Source organism: Oncorhynchus mykiss, chromosome 5, assembly GCF_057628025.1.
Source record: "Oncorhynchus mykiss isolate SJ-2025 chromosome 5, ASM5762802v1, whole genome shotgun sequence".
Taxonomy (NCBI): Eukaryota; Metazoa; Chordata; class Actinopteri; order Salmoniformes; family Salmonidae; genus Oncorhynchus; species Oncorhynchus mykiss.
In genome coordinates, this window is record NC_143026.1 from 36,009,977 (window position 1) to 36,034,155 (window position 24,179).

General features: G+C 41.9%; 2 protein-coding genes across 5 annotated transcripts in view; both read left to right on the plus strand.

The window, feature by feature from the left end:
• Window positions 1-566: 566 nt before the first annotated feature.
• Window positions 567-18,408, plus strand: atp8b5b (ATPase phospholipid transporting 8B5b). Its single transcript, XM_021602574.3, has 28 exons — window positions 567-1,079; window positions 6,299-6,380; window positions 6,558-6,616; window positions 6,753-6,866; window positions 7,884-7,982; window positions 8,118-8,179; window positions 10,265-10,337; window positions 10,536-10,606; window positions 10,750-10,832; window positions 10,955-11,113; window positions 11,241-11,329; window positions 11,473-11,660; window positions 12,127-12,335; window positions 12,473-12,516; window positions 12,654-12,819; window positions 13,146-13,334; window positions 13,550-13,665; window positions 13,817-13,981; window positions 14,099-14,210; window positions 14,461-14,566; window positions 14,668-14,818; window positions 15,301-15,484; window positions 15,645-15,868; window positions 16,055-16,138; window positions 16,258-16,503; window positions 16,702-16,840; window positions 17,023-17,153; window positions 17,259-18,408. Exons 2-28 carry the CDS (start codon window positions 6,326-6,328, stop codon window positions 17,520-17,522), a joined length of 3,582 nt encoding a protein of 1,193 aa, XP_021458249.2. The 5' UTR covers window positions 567-1,079; window positions 6,299-6,325; the 3' UTR covers window positions 17,523-18,408.
• Window positions 18,409-18,584: 176 nt separating this feature from the next.
• LOC110523670 (AP-4 complex accessory subunit RUSC2) overlaps window positions 18,585-24,179 on the plus strand; it is a 34,029-nt gene continuing 28,434 nt past the window's right edge. For 2 of the 4 annotated variants that reach the window (XM_090234608.1, XM_090234610.1), the window contains exon 1: window positions 18,585-18,732. The gene's annotated coding sequence lies outside the window, so the exon portion shown is untranslated. Of the gene's footprint in view, window positions 18,737-24,179 lie in introns of all 4 variants that reach the window. The other 2 variants (XM_036977349.2, XM_090234609.1) reach the window with 2 other exon arrangements.

Genomic DNA, 24,179 nt, shown 5'->3' on the forward strand with positions numbered 1-24,179 from the left:
GTGATTATGTAATGAGATGTTTGACGAGCCGGTGTCCACATACTTTTGGTCATGTAGTGTATGTTCTACAGCGTCTTGGTAATACCTTGATTTATAAAAGACACATGCCCTGTAAAGACCACTGTGTCATTGAAGAAGGGTCATGAATATGTCCATCCCCACAAGGTAAGACTTATCCACAGTTATAATGACATGTGTCTCTTCAACGGTCCTTGGTATCATGTGTCTATATTCGTGTCTGTGCATCCGTTTACTCATTGGCTCATAACGTAGTCCTGGGGACTACAGAGGACCCTTACTCATGTCCAGGTATTGGATTTCACCTGTGGCTCTGAAGCGCTGAGATTCTGGTCAACATCCTCCCCCTACTTTCATAACAATTATCACAACTCCGATGGTACTGACACTTCAAGTCCACGTATGAGCAATTTCATTGTCTGATAAGAGTAACAGTTATAGACATTAATAAATCTTGTCAAAATCAATATGTAATCTATTGTAACTTTGGGCAGTATGCCTGTTTTGATATGAATGCATGTAAGAAGTGGAAAATGATGTGCGTCTGCGCATGTGTCCCCACCTCTGTGTGTGACATACCTTGCATCCTCTGATCTCCCTGGTCATTACCCCATTGCTTGTGCTGATTGGCTAGTGTCAGTCCCTTACCACACAGTTTTACTGCCTCTGCTCCTGCCCTGCTCTGCGGCTCACCATCGAAGTCCAAAGATCGCTGCCTGCAGTGTTTGCTCAAGCTTTGTGCCATTACACTGAATGGGATCCCGTTCCATTACCTACTGCTGACTGTGGCTCCCCAAGCCCCTCACATCCCAGCACAGGGACTCCACCTTTTCTGCTCTGCTCCTGCCTTCTACCTAGGCGTCTGTGAGGAGCGCCTCTGTCTGCGTCTACGTCTCGGCCTGTGTCTGTATTTGACCAGACTGAAGCATAGCGCTGAGTGAGAGAACTGGGAGTCATTGGTATTGTACTTTCTCCCCGCTCCTCTGATTTGTACCTATCTGTGTGTTTTGCTGAAGGACCTTGCCGTTCCTAAGGACTCTGATACCATTCTTCTCACTGACGTAAGTGACTGTCATGATTGGATTTTTCATTTTTATGACTTTCTATTGATATTGCTGCTAACAATGTGGTGAACCTGTGTCTGGGGTCTAGGAGGGAGACTGTCTACAAGTTCAGAGACTTCCGAGATACAGTATTTGGCTATTGAGTAAAACCGGGTCAAAGTCAAATTGACCTCCAGCGTCTCAATTATCTTAAACACAATAAAGCACTGTATCCAAGTGTATTTTCTGGTACAATGAAAGGAGTAGAGATGTCCAATGTGAGTCTCAACTAAAACAAAAATGAATGGAATACTGTGTGTGTTTAGTTTATGGGTGTGGGAAAGCATTGTGATTACCTAGTTGTTTTGGTTTGGGGTGCTGTGGTGGGCGTGAGAGGGATAGATCACCTTATGACCTCTGGTTTGGAGTTGTGGATACAGCTGTTGATTTGTCAGTTTCTGCCAAAAATAAATGTAGCTATGGTGATTGAACTGCACAGTGTCATGGTGACAACCCTGTTGACATCATGAACGCACAGAAACTGTCGTCTCCCTCAAAAATATATGACCCATTATTGTAATCCCATTGTGGAAAGGAAAATTGCTCCGTTGAGAATCTGAAATGGCAAATTATCATGTGATCTCCATTGCTATATACTATAAATACATATAGATTAAATACAGTTTATGTAATTCTAATGCTTTCCATTTACTTAAATAAAAAGTGTGGGCTTTTTTAATATGAGGTCAAGCTGGTGGCGCCCATCACGAAGGACCTAGAAAACGGATAAGAAGAGAGATAAGATAACTTGAGAGGAGCTTTGTGAATATACTGTAGGGAATACCAGGTCTAATGTTCAGGGTTATGAGCTATCTCACGTGTAGTGACTCAGTATGCATTATCAACAGGATATTTTTCTCTGGTACTAAGCGTTGATAAGGATTGGCGCTACATCTCAACATGACAAACAGTGCATTCAGAAAGTATTCGGACCCCTAGACTTTTTCCAAATTTTGTTACGTTACAGCCTTATTCTAAAATGGATTAAAAAATGTTTTATCCCCTCATCAATCTACACACAATACAGCTCTGTCATGTTCTTGGTCACCTCCCTGATCAAGGTCCTTCTCCCCTGACTGCTCAGTTTGTTGGGGCAGCCAGCTATAGGACGAGTCCTGGTAGTTCCAAACTTCTTCTATTTAAGAATGATGGAGGCCACTGTGTTCTTGGGGACATTCAATGCTGCAGACATTTTCTGATACCCTTCGCCAGATCTGTGCCTCGACACAATCCTGTCTCGGAGCTCTACAGACAATTCCTTTGACTTAATTGCTTGGTTTTTGCTCTGACATGCACTGTCAACTGTGGGGACCTTACATAGACAGGAGTGTGCCTTTCCAAATCATGTCCAGTCAATTGAATTTACAACAGGTGGACTCTATTTTTGACTATTATATGTTCAATGTCTCTTTAGATTTAGATTTTCTTTTAAAGGAGTAGTTTCAACATGTTAAAACAAGACTTAAAATGAGAGACAGGGTTTGTTTTACTTTAAACTGAATCACTAATAACATTAAATAAATCATCATCTTTAAAAATGACTGTCAAAGCAACAAACTAACTAGGGCTTCACAATGAGGGTGAAAACTTGGAGAAATGTGTGTCTGTGTTCAAATCTTCCTAGAAGTCACAGAGGGAAATTTTAGCAAGTCTTTATTGAATTTTGCATGTGGTCTATATTATCAAAGGCCCTTACTTTTATATAACAGGATTTAAAAATTAAATATTTGTGCACAAAAATGACTGAAAATATAAAATATAATGGAACGACTCTCTGAACAAGTTTCAAACACTCCTACTGAAACAAATTACACCGTACTAAAGGTGAGTCATAGTTTGGCGACGTGGACTAAGATATTCCCAGGGACTATGGTTTATTTTAATATTTAAAGGCTCCAGCCACAGTAATCCAGAACAACATTTATGAAATTCATATTTCAGGGAATCTTGAAAGATGGAACAATCTCAACTTTTCTTCACAAATATTTGTCTAAATATGAACAACATTTGAAATATACATTTTGATAGACCAAAGTACAGTATCATCTATCACCATGTAAAGGAACAATATCCTGATAAATCCATTTAGTTGCATTTTATGTCACCTCTGTCAGACACCATAAAAGGCATTTAATTTCTGCATGTATTGTTCAGCAAGTGATAAAAAGCCTTGATTGTTTAGTTCTAACATTAGATTAGTCAAATATGTAATACAAATCTCCAAACATATTTAACACATGTTTTGTGTTATAGCGTTATATAATGCTCCAGGGCTAATTTATTTAGCTTTTTGACATGTTTTTCTAGATTCAGAACATAAAACAACATTTATAAAGCAAACATTATACATTACTGTAGGCCTAGAACTGCAAATACTTCAATGAGTTAAGAATATGTTGCAGAACAGTGATTCAAATAAAAATTCTGAATATCTGTCCCTAAAAAAAACGTTTCATTTACAAAACAGCCTATTTGGCATTGATATGAGTCAGAAACATTTATTCTACTGTCAAGATTGACTACAAAGGGTAAATAGGATAATTCTGGTCATAGTCTGTCTCGTCCAAAACAGAGTTTTGTGAGACTTGTGATTGTGACTGCGTCACAAGGTTGGGTTTGTTTCAAACCTGTTTCAATTGTTTCAACACTGCCCACATTCCCAAAGCTGGCAGCACACAAGTAATCATCATTCAGAGTACAGCGGTACGCTACCCGATCATAATGCCCGTGGTTAATTTGGATCACCTTTGGATATCCCTATGGGTCTAGGTAAGGATCAACGGTCAATTGCACAATGTACGTACATGGGACAATATGTTAAAACTCCAAATTTGAATAACTTTAAACCAACTATAAATTGTAGAAATTAATACACAAATATTGAAAGCATATGTATATTATGGAGAGTGTTACTCAGTAATATGCTGTATTGGATTTGCCCCAAACATAACACTTTGAATTCAGGCCAAAAAGTTAATTTCTTTGCCACATGTTTTGCAGTATTACTTTAGTGCCTTGTTGCAAACAGGATGCTTGTTTATGAATATTTGCATTCTGTACAGGCTTCCTTCTTTTCACTCAATCAATTACAGTAGGTTAGTATTGTGGAGTAACTACAATGTTCTTGATCCATCCTCAGTTTTCTCCTATCACAGCCATTAAACTGTAACTGTTTTAAAGTCACCATTGGCGTTCCTCTCCGGCAACTGAGTTAGGAAGGACACCTTTATCTTTGTAGTGTTTTATTGATACACCATCCAAAGTGTAATTAATAACTTAACCAAGCTCAAAGGAATAGTCAATATGTGATAAAAACAAATGTACCCATCTAGGTTCTCATCTTTGCGAGTCATTGGAAAACCTACCTGGTCTTTGTGGTTGAATCTGTGGTTGAAATTCCCTGCTCGACTGAGGAACCTCACAGATAATTGTATGTGTGGGGTACAGAGATGAGGTAGTCATTCAAAAATCATGTTAAACACTATTAAAGTCCTTGTAACTTAAGAATAAAACTTGTTAAGAAATGTTAAACTCCTGAATTGATTTAGGCTTGTCATAACAAAGGTGTTGAATACTTATTGACTCAAGGCATTACAGCTTTTCAAGATTTTGAAAAATATAATTCCACTTTGACATTATGGGGTATTGTGTGTAGGCCAGTGACAAAAAAAATCGAATGAATTTAATACATTTTAAATTCAGGCTGTAAAAACAAAATGAGGAAAATGTCAAGGGGTGTGAATACTTTCTGAAGGCACTGTACATGATTTTGCCTCTAAAAATGCAAATTCAACACAAACATTTCTAAAATATGGAAAATTATTCAATAAAAAATCTTAAATAAAAACAACCATTCTCTGAGATCTTTCAGTACTCAGCACGAGTTGACAAAAAAACGAATTAAAATGTACATATTTTAACAAATGTATATTCTATGTTAAAGTTCCAATGCTGCCTTTTTTATCATATCAAATTATTTCTAGGTAACAATTCAGTACCTTACTGTGATTGTTTTCAATTGAAGATGCACTTTGTAGAAATCGCTCCGCCATTTCCTGGTTGCAAAAATTCTAATAGTTCACCTAATTTCAGTTAATATTCATTATTGCCACTTTTTAGAATTTTAAACACATTTTTGGAGGTTTTGAAATTGGGATCCTTTGCTCCGGACAGGGGCATATTCCACTAAATGTAATTTTGTTGTTTAAAATAATGTCCAAAAAATTATATAAAACAATCAACTATAAAAATAAAGTTTCCCTGCCTGACAAGGATTTTCAAGAATCCCTGATTTAGTTATTGAATTAGGCCTCCTCCAGGATCCATTTAATCTGTGTATGAGAAACATGTTCATAGAAACCTGCTCCTTGTCCAAAACTTAAAAGACAATCTCTATAAAGCCCATTAGAGCACCTCTGTAACATTATCAATGCTCTAATGTTGCTCAATTTCACCTAGTCAATTCTCTGTGTTCATTTAGATATCAGGAAGCTCACTCTTTGCTTAGGGAACAGGTGTGTGCCTTTGTCTGTGGGCAGAAGGATATGTATGGAGGCGGGGGCAGTGATTAACTAATTATCGCTCTCATCAGTAGTGTAAAACTGATAAGAGTGGTCGTTACCAATGACACTACATTTAAAGGCCTACGTGAGTACATCACTGCAAGACTCACCATGAACTTGTCACAATACAATTATAGCTGTTCTACACTTGCTGTTCCACACATTGGTTAGAGAATATAGACCTACTACACCATCTACTGCATCTTGCATGTTCGGCCATCGCTCATCCATGTATTTTTATGTACATATTCTGATTCATTCCTTTACACTTGTGTGTATAAGGTAGTTGTTGTGAAATTGCTAGATTACTTGTTAGATATTACTGCATGGTCGGAACTAGAAGCACAAGCATTTCGCTACACTCGCATTAACATCTTCTAACCATGAGTATGTGACAAATAACATTTGATTTGATTTGATTTACTAGAGTAAATGAGACCGTTCCTGTTGTTAAATAGTTACAGTATACTGTAGCTGCACCACCCTTGTAATCTAAAACGATGAGAAGCAAGGTTGGGAAAATTCCTGACCACGATTTCTTCCTACGAGTTTCACTATTGTTCCATTATGTTTCTAGCTATTATTCCACATCACCCATCTATTTTTGTCTCCCAGGTGGAATATGGAAGTGTTGAGGTGAACATGGGGTCCCTACTGTCACAGTTGGGCCTGGAGTGTGGGGGGAAGGCTGTGAAAGGTGAGTTAAATGACCTGTTGATGTCTGATGCCCACTCTGATGCAGAATTTATTATGTTACTGCCACACCTGTGTCTCAGCCCTAAAGTGTGTTAAAACCAGAGTTTATTTGTGGAAAAGTTGCTACTTTAATGGCCACACCAGTGATCTTTAAATGATGTTGTGTTTCCACCTACAGAAGAAGAAAGACACCTACGAGCAAATGACCGAGAACTCAACTTGTCTTACAAGTACGCTGTGAGTACTGGGGTTGACTATTCATTCCAAACCAACGTTTACATGATGTGTGTCTGCGTATATGTTGTATGCATGTTATATATGTTTTCATGTGTATATGTCACAGTAACACGTTCCCCTCTTGCTCCCCATGCAGGACAATGCCATCAAAACCTCCAAATACAACATATTCACCTTTCTCCCACTCAATCTGTTTGAGCAGTTCCAGAGACTGGCCAATGCCTACTTCCTCTTCCTCCTCTGTCTCCAGGTAACCTTTACACAGTCTCATAATGCAGCCGCTCTAAGCCGTATCCTCTCACTGCTGCACAGGGCTGAGTCCTGTTGACAAATGCACTGGGACTGTACGCCTGCCTACATACTATACCTGTTAGGAGAACATCCGTATGACACAATGTACATGTAATTGGACATCTTCACTGGCTTTCAACAGACATTAGATATGCTTCTCTGAACTATTTTGATTTGAACCAGTTCTAATATCTTATCCAGTTATTGTTCAGCATATCTACATATGATTTAGATGGCATCAGTCCAAGGCCAAATCAAGGGAATCATTGTACACATATTCAAACTCCTGAAATATACAAAAAATGTACATTGAATCTGAGTGCAAATGTGTATTTCTTCATAGTATCCACGTAAGTGTCCTCGTGCCAATGGAGCTGGCTGCAGGCCTATACAGTACTAGAAAACATTAAGGACACCTTCCTAATATTGAGTTGCACCCCCCCCCCCTCCCTCCCTCAATTTGTTGGGGCATGGACTCTACAAGGTGTCGAAAGCGTTCCACAGGGAAGCTGGCCCATGTTGACTCCAATGCCACAGTTGTATCAAGGTGGCTGGAAGTCCTTTGGATGGTGGGCCATTCTTGATACACACAGAAAACTGTTGAGTGTGAAAAACTCAGCAGCGTTGCAGTTGTTGACACAAACCGGTGTGCCTGGCACCTACTACCATACCCCGTTTAAAAGCCCATAAATATTTTGTCTTGCCCATTCACTCTCTGAATAGCATACACATAATCCATGTCTCAATTGTCTCAAGGCTTAAAAATCCTTCTTTAACCTGTCTCCTCCCATTCATTTACACTGCTTGAAGTGGATTTAATAAGTGACATCAATAAGGGATCATAGCTTTCACCCGGATCAATCTGTCATGCATAGAGCAAGTGTCCTTAAAGTTTTGTGTACAGTGTATAGTAGGGAGTATAGTAGTACAATATAGCAGCAGAAAGGTGAGTTTTGTCTCTCCTGGCTCCTCTCAGAGCATCCCAGAGGTCTCGTCCCTGCCCTGGTACACCACCGTGGTCCCCCTGGTCCTGGTGCTCTCCATGACCATGGCCAAGGATGGCAGCGACGACATGGTGAGCTCAACATCTAACTACAGTATTAAGACTGCATGCAGGAGATGGTCCACATAGACCTGTTTGTCGTCACAATTATGTACATGTCCTGGTCTCCAAATCCTTATTCTCTTTCCGTTTCCTTCGCCTGTGTAGAACAGACACAGATGTGACAAACAGGTGAACAACCGGCAGGTGGAGGTCCTCGTCGAAGGAGAGTGAGTCTCTTTTTGCTGTTGTTGTGTAAACCAGATTCTCAGGGCTTGAATGTCAAAGATTAGCAATAGTCTCAAGAGGGAGAGGCTACAAGGGCACGCCTGGTGCCCAAAGTATATGACGTATGTCGCGCAGCGAGAGTTCAGTGGGGATGAACGGATGCGGTTCAGTCAGTCATCATAATGAGACCTCAATTTGGATGTTAAATGACGAGACAGAGTCATTGATGCGAGTAACCAGTCTTGTTCAGTACATTGCGATTCGTCCGGGTATATCAAGCACACCGGTAAAAAACACTGGTGTTGCAGTTATGAACATTTACCAACAGATGATATCGAGGTGCCATCTTACACCCATAACAACCTCCCCGGCTTGCTTAGTTTATGCTTGTGACAAGAAACTTGAATTTGACACTTGCCTACTGAAGTTGGGACTTTGGAGAGTTTTCAGAATCATTCCGTTTTTATAGGAGTAATTGTTCCTTATTTTTAATAAAAATGTAGACGTTAATGCCGTAGTTCTAGGCTACATTGAAAATCACTAGTATAAATGTCCTTTAGCTGTCACCCTGATATTGGCTACACTATCTAACTACTTCCCTCTTCTTAATCCAGGACACCAGTCCGCAGCAAGTGGGAGCATAGGACACACTGTGCCAATTTCAAAGATTTTACTGAGTTACAGTTCATATAAGGAAATCAGTCAATTGAAATAAATTCATTAGGCCCTAATCTATGGATTTCACATTGGTTGGTCACAGATACCTTCAAAAAAAGATAGTGGCGTGAATCAGAATACCAGTCAGTATCTGGTGTAACCAGACACATCTCCTTCACATAGAGTTGATCAGGCTGTTGATTGTGGACTATTGATCAATGGCTGTGTGAAGTAGCTTGATATTGGTGGGAACTGGAACACGCTGTCATACACGCCGATCAAGAGAATGTAAAACCTGCTCAATGGGTGACATGTCTGGCCATGGAAAAACTGGGGCATTTTCAGGGTCCAGGAGTTGTGTACAAATCCTTGCGACATGGAGCCGTGCATTATTACGCTATAACATTAGGGTAATGGCGGCGGATTAATGGCTCGATAATGGGCCTCAGGATCTCGTCACGGTATCTCTGTGCATTAACATTTCCGTTTATAAAATGCAATTTTTTTTTGTTGCTCGTAGTTTATGCCAGCACATACCATAACCCCACCACCACCATGGGCTCTCTGTTCACAACTACCTGCCCACACGATGCCATACACAACGTCTGCCATCTGCCCGCTACAGTTGTAACCAGGATTCATCCGTGAAGAGCACAGTTCTCCAGCGTGCCAGGGGCCATCGAATGTGAGCATTTGCCCACTGAAGTCGGTTGAGCTTCCCTGAAACTGTTTGTGACAGTTTGTGCAGATTATTTGGTTGTGCAAACGCACAGTTTCATCGGCTGTCCGGGTAGCTGGTCTCAGACGATCCTGCAGGTGAAGAAGCCAGATGTGGAGGTCCTGGGCTGGCGTGGTTACACGTGGTCTGTGGTTGTGAGGCCGATTGGACGTACTGCCACATTCTGTAAAACAACATTGGAGGCAATTTATGGTAGAGAAATTAATATTTCATTCTCTGGCACAGCTCTGGTGGACATTCTAGCAGTCAGCATGCCAGTTGCACGCTCAAAATATGCCACCCCTGTCATGTGGGTGGATTATCTTGGCAAAGCAGAAATGTAATGTAAACAAATGTGTGCATAACATTTAATAGAAATAAACTTTTTGTGCGTATGGAACAGTTCTGGGATCTTTTATTCTAGCTAGTGAAACATGGGACCAACACTACATGTTGCGTTTATATTTTAGTTCAGTATAAATGCATGGCTCTCACTGAACCAAATCCATTTGTGTCCAATCAACTGCGCAACACACGTCATCGATTTGGGCACCAGGCATGTCCATATAGCCTCTCCCCTCTCGAGAGGTCTATATATTTGTTATGAATGCATCTGGCGGTGACGTTAGTCAGTGTTCTTAGCTTTCTCAAACACCAGAGGTCACTGTAGGCTTGCTTTAGCGCTGCATCATTACATTCTTGCTCTTTTCAGACTACAGAGTGAAAAGTGGATGGATGTTCAAGTTGGGGACATCGTCAAGCTAGAGAATAATCAGTTTGTCACGGTAAGGATGGAGGTGATAAAGGTGTCTGCAGATGGTGATAAGGTCAAAGGGCAGATGTACAATAGAAATACAATCAGCCAGTGAGGTTCACCAGTCATTCTACAGAATTGAAAATCTAACTGATTTCATAATTTATGGAGTCTCTCTCTCTCTCTCTCTCTCTCCCTTCTTTTGTTGTGTCTATCACTCCTTCTCCAGGCTGATCTTCTGTTGCTGTCCAGCAGTGAGCCTCTCAATCTTGTCTACATAGAAACTGCTGAACTAGACGGGTGTGTCTCTGTGTGTTGCATGCATGCATGTATGTGTTTGCATGTTTGTGTGTGTACCTTTCACACCTGTGAAATTTCACTGCCATTTTTAATTGTATCAGCTCTCACTCCGTGTTTCTCATCCTGCTTTCTTCCTCCTCTAGAGAAACTAACTTGAAGGTGAAGCAGGCCCTGACTGTGACAGGGATGCTGGAGGATAGCGTAGAGAAACTGTCAAACTTCAATGGTAAGACTGGAAAAACAGATAGATTATCATGGCTTAAAAGTCTAGATCATATTATTTAGAAAACTCTTACCTGTTCATCAGTCACTGTTGTATAGTCCCTGAACCTTTCTGTCCCTGTGTAGGCGAGGTGCGCTGTGAGCCTCCCAACAACCGCCTAGATAAGTTCACTGGCACCCTGACCCTGAAGGGAGAGACGTACTCACTGGACAACGAGAGGATACTGCTGAGAGGCTGCACTCTGAGGAACACCCAGTGGTGCTTCGGCCTGGTCGTCTTTGGAGGTGAGCCATATTGGTCCACATAATGACTGAGACATGACCTATTAGGTTAGGGTGTCCCTTTATATGGCCAAAACTTTCATTAAAAAAAAAAATCCTCAACCGATGATAGGTCTATTCATTCTTTTAGGTCCAGACACAAAGCTAATGCAGAACTGCGGAAGGACCACATTCAAACGGACCAGCATTGACCGCCTCATGAATGTGCTGGTGCTGAGTGTGAGTTTGAGTATTATACACACACAGACATATATACACACACACACACACACACACACACACCTCTTACAGGTTAATACCTGCCTAATCTTTCTTTACCCCTCTCTAATAAATACCGCTACAACTGTTGTTTGGTCTTCCAGATCTTTGGTTTCCTGATGATTATGTGTTTAATCCTGGCCATTGGGAATGGGATCTGGGAATACCAGGAAGGCTCTAAGTTCGCTGCATTCCTGCCCAAGGGGGTTAACGCTCCCTTCTCAGCCTTCCTCACTTTCTGGTCCTATGTCATCATCCTCAACACTGTGGTGCCTATATCTCTCTATGTCAGGTCAGTGCACTTTACATATTCTCTTGGAGTGACAAACATATGTTTTAGATATTGTTGTAAAAATATATATATATATGGAAATTATAATGGACCTACATTCATACAGGTTTTTTGAATGTGTCCAGCTAATGATCACTGAAATGAAAGCTGGACAGTCAGGGAGCATTAAAAAATCATCCCAAAAATATGGATAGATGACTATTTTTTGCCAATTTTGACGTTGAGGAAACATAACCAATTTTCAGTGCGGCCCTCCGGATCTCGTTGAAGGCCACGGCCTCATGGCAAAATGAGTTTGGCACCCATGATGTAGTCATTCACTGCATGTGCATCAAAATTCCCAAATGTGTTACTCTTACTGTGCCTTTGATGACAGGACTGTTTCACCACTAATCATCAAAGTGAATTGATTGCATTTCTTTCTCTCTCTCTCTTTCTTTCTCTTCCTCCTGTGTGTTGGGTGCAGTGTGGAGATAATTCGCCTGGGGAACAGTTTCTACATAAACTGGGACAGGAAGATGTATTATCCCAAGAATGACACGCCTGCCGAGGCCAGGACCACCACGCTCAATGAGGAGCTGGGCCAGATCAAATACATCTTCTCTGACAAGACTGGAACACTCACACAGAACATCATGACCTTCAACAAGTGCTCCATCAACGGGAAGTCCTATGGTGAGGCCTGGCGCTGGAATACATAAACAGTTGTCATGTGTTTACACACACAGATACATTAAGACTTAATTTAATACACATTGGAGCCAATCAATCACTGTACCATGTAACTGACGAAATGTACTTCTGTTCTCCAGGGGAGTTGTTGGACTTCTCAGGACAAAGAGTTGAGATGAATGAGGTGAGAGGTGGAACAGGGCGTGTTGGGTTTATGGATTTAATGTATGAAAGAACATCTCTAAGTCCCTTTCTTTGTCAATACGTCCTTACATTCTGTGGCATAAACATTCCTAACCCTCCTTTTTCTCTCTCCGGTAGAAAACAGAGAAGGTGGACTTCTCTTGGAACAACTTGGCAGACCCAAAGTTCTGTTTCCATGACAACAGCCTGGTGGAGGTTGTGAGGGAGGGCAACCCTGAGGTGCAGGCCTTCTTCCGCCTGCTGGCACTGTGCCACACCGTCATGCCCGAGGAGAAGAAGGAGGGTGAGCAAGCGCCTCCTGCTGGATTCACATGTTATTGCATGGGTGTAGGTGACTGGAGGCTTGAGGTACAAATTGTACCTCACCACAGCCCTATGTCTACCCCTTAATGAGAGAACTATATGTGATACCAGTGGTTGGGACAACTGCTACCTACTCCGTACGCTAGACTAGTCTGGGTACCAGTCTTTTTAGCTAACATTCCACTCTTTGCCGTTCCTCTGGCAAATGACAGGAGTGGCAAGGAGTGGAATGTTAGCTCGAAAGACTGGTACCCAGGACAAGGTTAGACAAGGTGACAAATGAATCACTCCATTGTGATCTTCTAGGTGAGTTGTACTACCAGGCCCAGTCACCAGACGAGGGCGCTCTGGTCACAGCGGCCAGGAACTTTGGCTTTGTGTTCCGCTCTCGTACGCCAGAGAGCATCACTGTGGTGGAGATGGGAGAGCTGGTCACCTACGAGCTGCTGGCTGTTCTGGACTTCAACAACGTCCGCAAGAGGATGTCGGTCATTGGTGAGTCCAACAAACACTAACAGTTATGCTTTCACAATTTGAAGGAAACATGTTCTGAAACCATAGCTATCTAGAATGATCTGAATGACATGAAGAATCTAGGAATCTACAACGTTTGTTCAAACTTTGGTGGCTTTATTTTAAGAGGTTGAGTTTTTTATTTTTTTATTTTATTTGAGCAAACCAAACCTGATTATATCTTGTGTGGCCCCAAGTGCGCAGTCCAGAGGGCAAGCTGACTCTGTACTGTAAGGGAGCAGACACCATCATCTTTGAGAGACTGAACCCTTCCTGCAGCAACCTAACGGAGGTCACCACCTTGCACCTCAATGTGAGTAACCAGAATGTCTGTGTCTGTGTGTGTGTTTATGATTATGTATTTCTTGTGGACCATGTGAATATATGTTACAAGATCGACTACATCTTGTGTCCAACCCTGTACATGTGTAAAAGACTATAACTCTAAACTGTTCTATCGACAGGAGTTTGCTGGAGAGGGTCTGCGTACACTGGCTCTGGCCTACAAGGACATAGACCCAGAGTATATGGAGGATTGGAAACTGCGCCACCATGTGGCCAACACTGCCATGGACGAAAGGGAGGAGAAGCTGGATGCGCTGTATGAGGAGATAGAGAAAGGCCTGCTGGTGTGTACCACAGAAAAAATATATCATTTCAATGTCTTATCATAAGGCCTACAAGACAATCTACTAGCATAGACTGAATCTTACTGAATCTTACCGTTTGTAACGGTATGTGTGTAGCTGTTAGGATCCACTGCCGTTGAGGATAAGCTACAAGATGGAGTGCCCCAGACCATCGAACAGCTGTCCAAAGCCGACATCAAGATCTGGGTGCTCACTGGAGACAAGCAAGGTGGGTCATCTTCCTTAGAATACACTATCAGGCTGTATCACATCCGGCCGTGATTGGGAGTCCCTTAGGGCGATGCACAATTGGCCCAGCGTTGTCCAGGTTTGGCCGGGGTAGGCTGTCATTGTAAGTAAGAATTTGTTCTTAACTGACTTGCCTAGTTCAATAAAGGTTAAATAAATAAAATAAAAATCAATCGGCAAATGTTTTTATCTGGCACTTCCTGAGTCTCTTTTCTCTCTGTCGGGAATAGAAACAGCAGAGAACATTGGCTACTCCTGCAACATGTTGAGAGAGGAGATGAATGAGGTTTTCATTGTGTCGGCAAACACAGCAGAGGAAGTCAGAAAGGAACTCCAGTGAGTCCACAGACAGACTATTAGCAGCCACATTTGTAACTTGGAGCACCACAGTACGGCGACATGTAAAAGTACCTATCTCTCCCTTTCGACCTGACCAGGACTGCGAGGAGGAAGATGACACCTGATGGAACAGAGGAACCTACTGTCAAGAAGAGTAGAAGTGGCCTGTTTTGTCTTCAAAAGACGGAGACGGTGGCGGATGAGCCAGTGAATGGAGAGTATGCTATGGTGATTAACGGACACAGTCTGGTAAGGACAAGGACCCTGGTGGGTCACAGGACAAGGACCCTGGTGGGTCACAGGACAAGTTACTGGAAACGTAACATATTCTGAGCCCCGATTGATAGATGTAATTACTTTTTTAATGATGATCGTACAATACAAAAAATATATTTTTTTAAGTGAACAAAAGACACACACACAAAAAAAAAGGAGGAATCTATTGATTCTTGTGATGAAAATCGCTGTCTTGACGGCTTGCGTCAATCCTCTGTGTGTGTGATTCTTTGTGTGTGTGGTCCTCGTGTGTGTGTGTGTGTGTGTGTGTGTGTGTGTGTGTGTGTGTGTGTGTGTGTGTGTGTGTGTGTGTGTGTGTGTGTGGTTCTTGCGAAAACAGGACGTGTTCCAACACTAGTAGAATTGTTCCAATATTTCATGAACAATCCTTCATTACTTTCCTTCTTCCCATCCCGCCCCATCTCACTCTCCCCCCAACCTCCCTCTCCCCCCAGGCATTCGCCCTGGAGAAGGACATGGAGATAGAGCTGCTGCGGACGGCGTGTATGTGTCAGACAGTGATCTGCTGCAGGGTGACTCCACTGCAGAAGGCCCAGGTGGTGGAGCTGGTGAAGAAGTACAAACAGGCCGTGACTCTAGCCATCGGCGACGGGGCCAACGATGTCAGCATGATCAAGGGTAGGAGGGAGATCGGGAGACTGGAAAGAGAATCCGATTATATGAACCACTGTAGTTAAAGACTGACCCTGATGCTCTTATCAACTCATACACACAAGCACATGCTCATCCTCTCACTCTCTCTCTCTCCCTTGACCCCTCTCTCTTGCCCCCACCCCAGCTGCTCATATAGGGGTGGGTATATCAGGTCAGGAGGGTATGCAGGCGGTGCTCTCCAGTGATTACTCCTTCGCTCAGTTCCGCTACCTACAGCGCCTCCTGCTGGTGCACGGCCGCTGGTCCTACCTGAGGATGTGCAAGTTCCTGCGCTACTTCTTCTACAAGAACTTCACCTTCACCTTTGTCCACTTCTGGTACGGCTTCTTCTGCGGTTTCTCAGCACAGGTGAGACAAAAATGCACACACCGACACATAGAGGCATGACGGAAAAGATGTCTGAAATTATGCTTTGGTTCATTTAGTTAATGATATTTTTGCTAGTACCAGGAGATTTTCCTGAGCACATGACCAGGCCAGGAAAAACTCTGGCATGTAATGTAATGTGTGTATGCTGTGTTGTTTTTCCCACAGACAGTATTTGACGAGTGGTTCATCACCCTGTTTAACCTGGTTTACACAGCTCTACCTGTGCTCAGCTTAAGTCTTTTTGACCAGGTAATTATAGTAACATATCTGACATGTCTGTAACGTACGTCAGTGGCATATTATTCACACCTAGTATTTATTCCAATGTATGTACTTAATATGTTTTGTATTCATGTGTTTATCTTTAGGATGTGAATGACTGGTGGAGTTTCCAGTACCCCCAGCTTTACACCCCAGGCCAGCTGAACCAGTACTTCAGTAAGAGGGCCTTTGTCTACACGGTGTTACACAGTGGCTACAGCTCCCTGGTCCTCTTCTTCATTCCCTGGGCAGCCATGTACGACACGGTCCGAGACGACGGCAAAGAAATTGTGGACTATCAGTCCTTCGCCCTGCTGGCCCAGACCTGCCTGCTCATCGCCGTCAGCATACAAGTAAGTGCGGGGGAGCGTGTTGACTCATGATACGACATACAGTATGGTCAGTTTGTGGTGGTACATGAGTGTCCTGTGAATTGATGTTGGGTGGGGTTACAGCTGAGGCGAAACCATATCCATGTAAATATACACACACACACACACACACACACACAGTGACAGAGTCTGAGGTAGCTGCATGTGTCTTTGTTAAAGCTGGGTCTGGACACCCATTATTGGACAGCAATGAACCAGTTCTTCCTGTGGGGCAGTCTGTCTGTGTACTTTGCTGTCATATTCACCATGTACAGCAATGGCATGTTCCTCACGTTAACCTCCTCCTTCCCCTTCATTGGTGAGTAGTACCCCTCAGCACCCCCCATCCATCCACCTCCTCTCCCTTCATCATTCATGTCTTTCTGTCTGAACGTTTGGTAGTACTGTGGTGTGTATGTTCAGTCGGTGACATCATCTGTCACTATGTAGGTAAGTGTCTGTATCTAAACGCATGTTGCCATGCTGTACTGTATGTAACAGGCACAGCCAGGAACTCCCTGAACCAGCCCAACGTGTGGCTGACCATGCTACTCACCTCCGTGCTCTGTGTGCTTCCCGTGGTGGCATACCGCTTCCTGCGCATTCTGTTGTGGCCCACCATCAATGACAAGGTCAGAGGTCGAGGGTCAACACATTTGTCATTGGCATAGAAGATTCACAAATTATTACTTGTCCCTCACTGTCTCTCTCATTTATCCTCATCCCTCCCCCTCTAGGTGAGGTACAAGGTGAGACAGGACAAGGTGCTGCCCCCTACCCCTCGCCGTGTCCAAGCCCGCCGCACCAGTACCCGCCGTTCAGGCTATGCCTTCTCCCACGCCCAGGGTTACGGTGACCTGGTGACCTCAGGCAAGTTTCTGAGGAGGACCCCAAAGAGCCGGCCAGCCCTCTTCTCCCAGACAGACTCCCCATTGGCCCAGACCCAGCCTCAGTTCTACCGCACCATCAGCGAGCGGGAGGAGCCACCACTGAGTCCCTAGGACTAATGACTTAACAAGCACACAGTGTTCAGGTCATTAAGTCTGAAAACACTCACTCAATCCATCCCAAACATCTATCAAATATCAATCAGCCATGTTTCTGTGAAACACTTCAACACTTGAGTCTGATTTCCACTGATGTGAGGATGTGTAACATTCTTTGTCAGGATTTTTTTTTAAATACAAGGACAACCCCAAGCCTGAATTCAGCATTTATTGCCAGGCATAGAATTAAGAATGAAAATACTGTAATTTAATAGGATCTCTATGGTGCCAGGCTTAGATGTATGTGTAAGTACTTGTAACTGTGAAAAAACTATTTGTGAAACAGCAAAAATATCATGCTGGGCATTAGTCAAAGTGATAATTATGTGTTATTATGTTCAAGATTTTACAATGCAGATTTCTAATATGTTTTATTATAGATGTATACATGAAATGTAGTTATTATTGAGTCATAATGGTGTTATTATACCACTTGGTGAGACTAAAATGACCTTGTTGAATCTTAGACCTTTAAATATTGTTCAACTGACATTCTAGTGAACTGTGTACTCAGGGTCTTGCATTGAGTTATTTATGATACATTACATTATTATTTGAGATATCATGGGCGCATTATGTCAATCATAGCCTATATCTGAGTAACTGACATAGTATATGTATTTTTGTAATATTTGTTGGACCTACGTTAAGTTGTCATATTTTTTTTGAATCTGTGAATAATGTAATTTGTTTAATGTATGTATGGTCGTTATTGTATGGCAATGTGAAATGATTCTCAATCACTGAAACACTAATCATAGACACTCTCCAATGTGATTTCAAGTATGTACTTTTTCAGCATTGCAGGCTACAGCCATAATAAATGTTTGATATTTTTGTATTCCTTTTGTTGTTGCGATTGTTGTTCTTAATCATTGATTATTTTCAAATCGACTAGTCTAAATAGCCTACATGTATTTCCATTCGCTATTGTTATTGTTGGAAACGGCTTGAGTGGCAAGTCCTGCGCTGTGCGCATTGGATAGACACGTTGTGACGCAAATATACTGTACGGCTGACCCGTCTGGCCTCTGTTTTCACCAGCACTAGAAGCGCGGCGCCCTGACTGTTGGAAACAAGGAACTGTCCTGCAACGGTTGGAACTATTTAACAATGTACAACAAAATTGTCGATTGAAACCTTCAAACTACCTGGGACATCCACCGTATGTATGTTTAATGTTGTTTTTTTTACGTAATACATCACCATTCGAGGGGCGCATGTTTTATTAATCATTCAATTGCATTATATTGAAGAGTTGGAAGGAAACACATATCGTTATTCTTCTCAATTATATAATATGCATATGCATCCATTGCAACTTTAAGTTGGAAAATTGGGAGAAGATTACAGTGCAAGTTTTTACCTACAGCTGTTAAAATAAAATGTAGGTTAGGAGATGCTTTTCCATTATGCTTTTCCATGATGCTTTCCTGACAAATGTAAATGCATTTCTTTGTTTTTTATTGCTTTAGTGTGTGTTCATTTAGAATGTTATTTAATGTAAACGGATTTAGGACATTGTAGTGCGACTGGCAAATGTTGGTCATGTGTGTGTTGCGGTAGACTACTGGCATGATGCGGTGACACACGTTCTGGGCTCCGCTGTCAGTTTCTCGCTTTCGCACTCGCCCTATTTTACTCGCCTTCCCCATCTTTCATGCAGACCCTATGTCTGAAAACTGTGTGTGTTTTGGAGCGTTTTCAGTGCGAACAGAAATTGTATTTCAATTAGGCTACATCATTTGTAATTTGTATTAGGAAATAGAATTTGAATTTAATATTTTTGAATTTGTAATGCACAAATGTAATTATAGAATTCATCATTTGAACTTGTATTTCATGATTTGAAACTGAATTTAATTAATATTACATTACATTTTAAAATTCAAATTTAATTTAATATTCAAATGTAATGTTTATATATTCAGTTTCAATATGGTAGATATTGAATTCATTGTCTGTGTATAACGTTTACATACTATTATTGAATATGTTAATATATTTCATATATTCAACTTCTCAGATGCATTCAGATTCAGTTTTCTAATTCAGTCATCTAAATTCCGATTCAAAACCAGAGACAACATCATGGTACTTTGGGAGTCAGGAAAAGTAGAGGAGAACAGATAGAATAAAACACTGTGGTAAACAGAAGCTTCTGGTGGTTTCTGAAGCCAATGTGGCATGTTGAATAAATGTTATTCTTTATGAATTTGGCTCTACCGTTTGAACTGTTTCGGCTCTAAACTATTATGACCCCTTTAGTGAAAGCTTAGACTCCCTGAAGCATGGACGTGCCTTCTGTTCCCCTCTATGATGATCACATGCCGCGTACGACACGTTAGAAGGGAGTGTCACAAAAAAACACAATTTGGCCCCCATAAGAATATACTTGAATAGCCCTGTCATAACCCCTCAGGATAGTCTTTCCACCTCCTTTTCAATTTTGCTCTTGTGACTGACTGGGGTCGAAACAGGTCACAAGACTGTGTTAGCCCACTTAGCTAAAGCCTGTAAGTTCAGGTAATTCATATAAAGCTAGCGCTGCTACTCTCTGTTAATCATATATGCGTAGTCACTTTAACCATATCTACATGTACATACTACCACAATCAGCCTGACTAACCAGTGTCTATGTAGCCTCACTACTTTTATAGCCTCGCTACTGTATATACAGTGGGGCAAAAAAGTATTTAGTCAGCCACCAATTGTGCAAGTTCTCCCACTTAAAAAGATGAGAGAGGCCTGTAATTTTCATCATAGGTACACTTCAACTATGACAGACAAAATGAGAAAAAAAATCCAGAAAATCACATTGTAGGATTTTTAATGAATTTATTTGCAAATTATGGTGGAAAATAAGTATTTGGTCAATAACAAAAGTTTATCTCAATACTTTGTTATATACCCTTTGTTGGCAATGACAGAGGTCAAACGTTTTCTGTAGGTCTTCACAAGGTTTTCACACACTGTTGCTCGTATTTTGGCCCATTCCTTCATGCAGATCTCCTCTAGAGCAGTGATGTTTTGGGGCTGTTGCTGGGCAACACAGACTTTCAACTCCCTCCAAAGATTTTCTATGGGGTTGAGATCTGGAGACTGGCTAGGCCACTCCAGGACCTTGAAATGCTTCTTACGAAGCCACTCCTTCGTTGCCCGGGCGGTGTGTTTGGGATCATTGTCATGCTGAAAGACCCAGCCACGTTTCATCTTCAATGTCCTTGCTGATGGAAGGAGGTTTTCACTCAAAATCTCACGATACATGGCCCCATTCATTCTTTCCTTTACACGGATCAGTCGTCCTGGTCCCTTTGCAGAAAAACAGCCCCAAAGCATGATGTTTCCACCCCCATGCTTCACAGTAGGTATGGTGTTCTTTGGATGCAACTCAGCATTCTTTGTCCTCCAAACACGACGAGTTGAGTTTTTACCAAAAGGTTCTATTTTGGTTTCATCTGACCATATGACATTCTCCCAATCTTCTTCTGGATCATACAAATGCTCTCTAGCAAACTTCAGACTGGCCTGGACATGTACTGGCTTAAGCAGGGGGACACGTCTGGCACTGCAGGGTTTGAGTCCCTGGCGGCGTAGTGTGTTACTGATGGTAGGCTTTGTTACTTTGGTCCCAGCTCTCTGCAGGTCATTCACTAGGTCCCCCCATGTGGTTCTGGGATTTTTGCTCACCGTTCTTGTGATCATTTTGACCCCACGGGTGAGATCTTGCGTGGAGCCCCAGATCGAGGGAGATTATCAGTGGTCTTGTATGTCTTCTATTTCCTAATAATTGCTCCCACAGTTGATTTCTTCAAACCAAGCTGCTTACCTATTGCAGATTCAGTCTTCCCAGCCTGGTGCAGGTCTACAATTTTGTTTCTGGTGTCCCTTGACAGCTCTTTGGTCTTGGCCACAGTGGAGTTTGGAGTGTGACTGTTTGAGGTTGTGGACAGGTGTCTTTTATACTGATAACAAGTTCAAACAGGTGCCATTAATACAGGTAACGAGTGGAGGACAGAGGAGCCTCTTAAAGAAGAAGTTACAGATCTGCGAGAGCCAGAAATCTTGCTTGTTTGTAGGTGACCAATTACTTATTTTCCACCATAATTTGCAAATAAACTCATTAAAAATCCTACAATGTGATTTTCTGGATTTTTTTTCTCATTTTGTCTGTCATAGTTGAAGTGTACCTATGATGAAAATTACAGGCCTCTCTCATCTTTTTAAGTGGGAGAACTTGCACAATTGGTGGCTGACTAAATACTTTGTTGCCCCACTGTAGCCTGTCTTTTTATTTCTTTACCTACCTATTGTTCACCTAATACCTTTTTTGCACTATTTGTTAGAGCCTGTAAGTAAGCCTGTTGTATTCGGCCCACTTAACAAATTAACTTTGATTTGATTTAAAGGATGATACACTACTCACTACTCCCCCCCCCCCCCCCCATTCCAGCCCAACACGCTATTGAAAAAGGCCTTTTTCAATGGCGCAAGGTGCGACACTTCAGGCTGAAGAGTGAGTTTACAAATCCCCATCTGCTACATTCCCACCCTAAATTCACTCCACAGCGACCCCAGTGGTTAAACTGAGCGCAACTGTAGATCTGAGTCCAGTGGCACCATTGTAAAGGATGCCACGATGCCTTCGAGTACCGCTTCCCTATGATATAGCTCAGATGGAGACTCAAACTCAGGACTTCTGCCTCGTAAACACACGTGACTGCCATCCTGAAGCATTCCAAACCATCGTGCTATTGAAAAAGGCCTCCTTCAATGGCGCAAGGTCACTTCAGGCCGAGTGGTAAGTTTCACGGATCCACATCTGCTACACGAATACATGTTAGACGCGTTAGTTTCAAGTTTCCGACAAGGGTAGTCATAAGGGTAATGTGACTGACTAGGATAAGAATTTGTTAGCCTGTTGAGCTAAAGCCTATGCATTGGTCCTGTGACTTGGATGGGTCTCTTCAAGGAGGAGGTCAAAGGGGGGTGAAGTGTAAGACAGGTGGTTCGGTGACCACGCTCGCATAATGAGTAACTTGTCTGAGACCTGAAAAGTTGCATTGCCTGGCACACAGGAGCTCTGGGTTAGAACCCCATCAGTCAAACTAACACGTCTTTAGGTCTCAGGCAAGGTTGCTCATCACACGCATGGATCACCAAACCATTAAATGGGGTGCACAGATCCTTCTGCTTCTGTTTGCCACAGGAAGGGTTTGTTGTGCAAAAGGCCTGATTTAGAACCCAGTCAGTTATATTGGTGCCGTGATCTCTGAGTTGGTCAAAGGGGGGTGAAATGCAACAGAGGTGGTTCGATAAACCACGCTCTTTTGATGAGTAACCTTGCTGGAGACTTTAAGACTTGTGTTAGCTTCCTGAACTCATCCCTTTGAGCTTTAGCTAAGTGGGCTAACACAGTCTTGTGACATGCAGGAGGCCTGCTTCGACCCCAGTCAGTCACAAGAGCAAGATTAATAGGGAGTGGAAACTGGAATGACTATCCCTAGAAGGGCTATGACAGGGCTATTTAACTATTCAGCCAAATTGCAGTTTTTGGGACACTCCCTTCTGATGTGTCCTGCGCGGCATGTGGTCATCATGGAGGGGAACAAAAGGCACATCCATGCTTCAGAGAGTCTGAGCTTTCAGGAAAAGGGTCATAATAGTTTATAGCCAAAACAGTTCCAACAGTAGAGCCAAATTCATAAAGAAGAACATTTATTCAACATGCCACATTGGCTTCAGAAACCACCAGAAGCTTCTGTTTACCACAGTGTTTTATTCTATCTGTTCTCCTCTACTTTTCCTTGCTGCCAAAGTACCATGATGTTGTCTCTGGTTTTGAATCGGAATTTAGATTACTGAATTAGAAAACTGAATCTGAATGTATCCGATAAATTGAATATATGAAACTTTGATAAACTTGACATAATAGTTTGTAAACTTGATACACGGACAATGAATGCAATATCTACCAATATATAAATATTGAATTTGAATTTTCAATTATATTGAAATTGAATTTTAAAACTGATTGCAAAAAGTTGAAATTATGAATTGTATTATTCCATTTGTGCATTACAAATGAAAAAGTATTACATTCAAATTCAATATCCTAATACAAAATTATCTAATTCAAATAAAATGTCTGTTCGCACTGAAATTGCTCCATAACACACACATACTTGTCCTAACCTTAACTGCAAAACCTAACCTTAACCCTAAACCTAACCATAGCTTCTAACCCTAAAACTAACCCTATCTCCTAACCCTAAACCTAATTCTAACCCTAACACTAATTCTAACCTTAACCCTAAACAGCCTAGAGACAGCATTTGACCTTGTGGGGACCAACAAAATGTCCCCAGTTGGTCAAATTCTTTGTTTGTTTACTACTCTTGTGGGGACTTCTGGTGCCCACAAGTATAGTTAAATATGTACACACACACACACAGTTTTCCATCCACTCTGTTTGAGAAATATTCTGTTGAAATGACTGAACATAGACTTTTTTAAAACCCTGTCAGTCACCTTGCTCATTCCACATTACCCCTACCTTACAACAATTGTTTTCACAGAATATAGGCCAAGCTGTTCTAATCGGAGCATCAT